Source organism: Piliocolobus tephrosceles, chromosome 4 (assembly GCF_002776525.5).
Source record: "Piliocolobus tephrosceles isolate RC106 chromosome 4, ASM277652v3, whole genome shotgun sequence".
Classification (NCBI taxonomy): Eukaryota; Metazoa; Chordata; class Mammalia; order Primates; family Cercopithecidae; genus Piliocolobus; species Piliocolobus tephrosceles.
Genome location: NC_045437.1, coordinates 149,969,090 through 149,975,089, shown reverse-complemented (window position 1 = coordinate 149,975,089; position 6,000 = coordinate 149,969,090). Strand labels below are relative to the sequence as shown.

General features: G+C 44.5%; 1 protein-coding gene across 3 annotated transcripts in view; it reads left to right on the top strand.

Moving 5' to 3' along the window:
• Nucleotides 1–429: 429 nt before the first annotated feature.
• The window catches only part of LOC111527854 (protocadherin alpha-C2), a 180,952-nt gene continuing 175,381 nt past the window's right edge, over nucleotides 430–6,000 (top strand). Inside the window, exons 1-2 of one of the 3 annotated variants that reach the window (XM_026454462.1) lie at nucleotides 430–3,121; nucleotides 3,442–3,572. In XM_026454462.1, coding sequence (XP_026310247.1) covers nucleotides 681–3,104 — 2,424 coding nt within the window. In that variant the 5' untranslated portion in view covers nucleotides 430–680 and the 3' untranslated portion in view covers nucleotides 3,105–3,121; nucleotides 3,442–3,572. Of the gene's footprint in view, nucleotides 3,122–3,441; nucleotides 3,573–6,000 lie in introns of those variants that run through there. The other 2 variants (XM_023194467.1, XM_023194415.2) reach the window with 2 other exon arrangements.

Sequence of the window (6,000 nt, the reverse complement as noted above, 5' to 3'; positions counted from 1 at the left end):
AGTTGTTCATACTACATTAAAGAAATTTTACATGTGTTCAGAAATATTCCAAAATGTCATCTGTAAGTACCTGATAACTATATATACATGTGCATATGTATGTGTGTGTGCATAATATCATTTAAAAAATAAACACCCAAGCTATGCTAGAATAAGCTAAATCATATCAGTCAAAGTACCTTATTTTAAAACTTTGACATTCAGTTGCAAATATTTAATAATAAAAATATATGAGCTGATAAACTGTTTTAAATAAAATGATGTAAGGAGAGGTTAAGTATATCTTACAGTTTCTAATTCAATTGTAATATGTTTGTAATCATTACCAAAGGAAAATACTGGATTACACACTCTCCAATGAGATTTGAAATGTCCTGGGTCTTCAAAGGACATAAAATTGAAAATGATTGCATTGAATAAATTGCAGACGGATATAGAGATTGCATTTTGAAAATCAATGAATGGATCTAAAATTTACATTGGCCACATGATGTCGCTGTACACCATAAAGTCTTGTCAAAAGGAGCTACTGATCACTAAAAGTAAAGGAGGAAGCTCCATTTTGTCACCGCCTGAAAGAAGACAGAAACGGTAAAGAGATAAATGATTGGAAGTATTAGATAAAAATAGCATGATTTTGAAGTAAGGGGAGAGCATAAAAAAGGTGTAGTCCTTTTGCAATGGTGTTTTCTAGGAGAGGAGGCCTGGGAGCCCAGGATCTGCTTCTTTCGCTTCTGCTCCTCGCAACCTGGGAGGTGGGGAGCGGCCAGCTCCACTACTCGATCCCGGAGGAAGCCAAACACGGCACCTTTGTTGGCCGCATTGCTCAGGACCTGGGGCTGGAGCTGGCGGAGCTGGTGCCGCGCCTGTTCCGGGTGGCGTCCAAAACACACGGGGACCTTCTGGAGGTAAATCTGCAGAATGGCATTTTGTTTGTGAATTCTCGGATCGATCGCGAGGAGCTGTGCGGGCGGAGCGCGGAGTGCAGCATCCACCTGGAGGTGATCGTGGACAGGCCGCTGCAGGTTTTCCATGTGGAGGTGAAGGTGAAAGATATTAACGACAATCCACCCGTCTTCAGAGGCAGAGAACAAATAATATTTATTCCTGAATCTAGACTCCTGGATTCGCGTTTTCCGATAGAAGGAGCTGCTGATGCAGACATTGGTGTTAACGCTCTTCTAGCGTACACCCTCAGCCCGAGTGATTATTTCTCTTTGGATGTACAGGCAAGTGATGAATTGAGTAAATCTCTTTGGCTTGAATTGAGAAAATCTTTGGATAGAGAAGAAACACCAGAACTTCGGTTATTACTGACAGCCACTGACGGGGGTAAACCGGAGCTGCAAGGTACAGTTGAGCTGCTGATCACTGTCCTCGACGTTAATGATAACGCCCCACTGTTTGATCAGGCCGTATACAGAGTCCACTTATTAGAAACTACAGCAAATGGAACATTAGTGACCACATTAAATGCCTCCGACGCTGACGAAGGTGTAAATGGTGAAGTTGTCTTTTCCTTTGACAGCGCTATTTCTCGTGACATTCAAGAAAAATTCCAAGTTGATTCCAGCTCAGGAGAAATCAGGTTAATTGATAAACTGGATTATGAAGAAACAAAATCCTACGAAATTCAAGTAAAGGCAGTTGATAAAGGAAGTCCTCCGATGTCAAATCACTGCAAGGTTTTGGTGAAAGTGCTGGATGTAAATGATAATGCTCCGGAACTGGCGGTCACTTCGTTGTATTTGCCTATCAGAGAGGACGCTCCACTCAGCACCGTCATCGCCCTCATCACCGTGTCTGACCGTGACTCAGGTGCCAACGGGCAGGTGACTTGCTCCCTAATGCCCCATGTCCCCTTCAAGCTGGTGTCCACCTTCAAGAATTACTACTCGTTAGTGCTGGACAGCGCCTTGGATCGCGAGAGCCTGTCCGTCTTTGAGCTGGTGGTGACCGCGCGGGACGGGGGTTCGCCTTCGCTGTGGGCCACAGCAAGCGTGTCCGTGGAGGTGGCCGATGTGAACGACAACGCGCCAGCGTTCGCGCAGCCCGAGTACACAGTGTTCGTGAAGGAGAACAACCCGCCGGGCTGCCACATATTCACGGTGTCTGCGCGGGACGCGGACGCACAGGAGAACGCGCTGGTGTCCTACTCGCTGGTGGAGCGGCGGGTGGGCGAGCGCGCGCTGTCGAGCTACGTGTCGGTGCACGCGGAGAGCGGCAAGGTGTACGCGCTGCAGCCGCTGGACCATGAGGAGCTGGAGCTGCTGCAGTTCCAGGTGAGCGCGCGCGACGCGGGCGTGCCGCCTCTGGGCAGCAACGTGACACTGCAGGTGTTCGTGCTGGACGAGAATGACAACGCGCCGGCCCTGCTGGCGCCTCGAGTGGGTGGCACTAGCGGTGCAGTCAGTGAGCTGGTGCCGCGATTGGTGGGCGCGGGTCATGTGGTGGCGAAGGTGCGCGCAGTGGACGCCGACTCCGGCTACAATGCGTGGCTCTCCTATGAACTACAGCCGGCGGCAGGCGGCGCGCGCATCCCGTTCCGCGTGGGGCTGTACACGGGCGAGATCAGCACTACTCGTGTTCTGGATGAGGCTGACTTGTCGCGCTACCGCCTTCTGGTGCTGGTGAAGGACCACGGTGAGCCGGCGCTGACAGCCACGGCCACTGTGCTTGTGACTCTGGTGGAGAGCGGCCAGGAGCCAAAGGCCTCTTCGCGGGCGTCGGTGGGTGTCGCGGGCCCAGAGGCGGCGCTGGTGGATGTTAACGTGTACCTAATCATCGCCATCTGTGCGGTGTCCAGCCTGCTGGTGCTCACACTGCTGCTGTACACGGCGCTGCGGTGCTCAGCGCCGCCCACCGAGGGTGCATGTGCGCCGGGCAAGCCCACTCTGGTGTGCTCCAGCGCGGTGGGGAGCTGGTCGAACTCACAGCAGAGGTGGCAGAAGGTGTGCTCTAGCGAGGGCCCACCCAAAACCGACCTCATGGCCTTCAGCCCAGGCCTACCTCCAAGTCTTAACCCGTCAGAAGGAAAAGAACAACCAGAAGCAAATTTGGATCTTTCTGGTAATGTAAGTCCAACTTTCGAGTTTTGGCTTTAAATAGTTTTCACATTTAACTTGTCTAATCATCTTTTTTTTTTTTTTTTTTTTTTTTTGATACGGAGTCTCACTCTGTCGCCCGGGCTGGAGTGCAGTGGCCAAATGTCAGCTCACTGCAAGCTCCACCTCCCAGGTTTACGCCATTCTCCTGCCTCAGCCTCCTGAGTAGCTGGGACTACAGGCGCCCGCCACCTCACCCGGCTAGCTTTTTGTATTTTTTAGTAGAGACAGGGTTTCACCGTGTTAGCCAGGATGGTCTCGAACTCCTGACCTCGTGATCCGCCCGTCTCGGCCTCCCGAAGTGCTGGGATTACAGGCTTGCGCCACTGCGCCCGGCCTTGTCTAATCATCTTTTCAAATATCACTTTAAAACAATGTCTTCAAGGTGTTCACTAACGTTGAAATAAATCGTAGAATTGAATGTAGATATCCTATTAATGCCAATTTTGTCTCGAATGGAACTAGAAAGCAAAGAAAAATGTAGGGACAAATTGTCATATTTCTTGATTATTTAAATCAAGAAATACGGCCTGGTCAAACAGTGGGGCGTTATCATTAACGTCGAGGATGGTGATCAGCAGCTCAACTGTACCCTGCAGCTCCGGTTATTTCCGACAGGTTTAAAAAAGCTACAATACAAGGTACAATATAAGGTGACGTTGATCATATTTAACACAAGATCTCAAAGTAGTAAAATAACAGTGATATATTCAGGGTAACTTATTATGTTATCTTTTCTTGTAAAATGTCAAGCCCGGGACAAACAATTCTAGACACAGTTACAGAAATCATCTGCCTTTCCTTTACGTGGGTAAGTTTCAAAGTGAACAATAAACTGAATAGTTTTAAGCAAATGTAATTTAAAATAAATTAATTGGCCAGGGGCAGTGGCTCATGCCTGTAATCCCAAAACTTTGGGAGGCCGAGGTGGGATAGATCACCTGAGGTCAGGAGTTTGAGACCAGCCTGGACAACATGGTGAAACCCTGTCTCAACTAAAAATACAAAAAAATTGGCCAGGCATGGTGGGGGGGCGCCTGTAATCCCAGCTTCTGGGGAGGCTGAGGCAGGAGAATCGCTTGAACCTGGGAGGTGGAGGTTGTAGTGAACCAGGATCACACCATTGCACTCTAACCTTGGGCGACAGAGTGAGACTCCGTCAAAACAAAAACAAAAACAAAAACAAACCAAAACCGACCAACCAACCAACCAAACAAAAACGCCATTTATTGGGCGATTTGTTTAATTTCTTTATGAAAACATACAACCACGACTTCATTGTCATTGTGAACAATTTCCTGATGCCATTAGCCTTGAGTTCCCCTGGGTCTAGAAGGCTTAATATTGCATGTATTTGCTATTTCGGGGATCCAGTTAGGAAACACTTACTAAGCACCTCCCATTCCTCCCATTCACTCACAAATGTTCTAAAACCCTTTACTTTTTAGTTCATTCGATCCTTCCTACGATTTTATGAAGACTTTAGTCACATTTTGTGGATAAAGGTGCTGAGGCTCGGAAAAACTAAGTTCAGTATTATTACTAAGTTTTCTTCAAATTTCCTGAGGATATCCAAAACTTGCTTGCTGTCATACGGTTCTTTACCTTTCCTAAAATGTTTAAGGTAGCTTACAGTGGAAGAAATTTGCAAAAGCAAATTATTAAAAAATCTGCTTAAGGCCAAAGTAAAAGATCAAGAGGAAGATGGGAGTCATTATTTCAAAAATCAAGCCTAGGCTGAGTGCAAATCCCAATGCTTACCGTCCTGTAAGTCAATATAGGAGTATTAAAAATAACAATAAAAGGAAATTCTCTATACCATTTCTTCAAGAGAGAAAAAATAGCCTCTTTCTGCTACAAAATCAAGGAAGGTTTGATTACTGATGATTGTGTAAAGGTTGAGCAATATACTGGGCATCATGTTTTATAGCAGTTTTGCAAAACCCACGGAAATATCCTTGATGTAGACATCATTGTGTTTGCTAGTCATTCGGTCAAGGGCATAATGTTAAATTTTATTTCCTATGTTTACTTCTGAAGTTACTTAAATATTAAATGAATGTATTTTTGTTTGTCAAACATTCAAACATACGTGAATGTCCCATTGTGAAGACATTCTATGAGAAATTAATATAATCTGCTAGTTAAGTTTCTAGAGATTTGAGTTGATACAGAGTTGTGGCTTAGAGTATTATAAAAAAATAGGCTGTAAGCATGTTGTGTAACTTTTAATATATTATCATACTCAGCCTTTTGGCAAGAATCAGAAAAAAAAAATCTTAGGATTATGTTGCCAAGAAAATGTCCCAGTTCCTCAAAATATGAGACAAACTTTGTAGGATTATAAAATTGGAAAAAATAGATCAGAAAATCACAAAATAATTTCTCTTTCCAATTCACATTACTATGTCCCTAGAGCTTCATTTGCTAACAATATTAATGTCCAGGCTTAGAATTGCCTTTGGATACATTCCATATTTCTTTATTTAGTTTTCTAGGTTAGTTGAGGTTATTAACTTGAAAGTGAATCACAAATAATAGTGAATTACTATTAAACCAAAATAAATGGGTGTAGGAGTACAAAATTTGAACAGTAATTTTATGAAAAGGTAATTCTAGAATGGAGGAAAAGATGATTGTGGAGTGGTATTGTCACTTGGTATTTATTTTAATGTAAATATGAATGGATTTCCCATTGGTAGTTAAAGTTCTTCCTCCATTCCAAATCTTCATATAGTTAACACAACTTTCGATAGGCTTATCTTTCTTCATGAGATTTCTTCCACAAACTAGTAAGGTATCATTTGAGGGACCTTAGAGGCTTGTGGTCAGTGAAGGATGCAAATAGATGAAAATGAGAAATGGTTTGTGTTGGTAGCCACTACCAATATTCCTC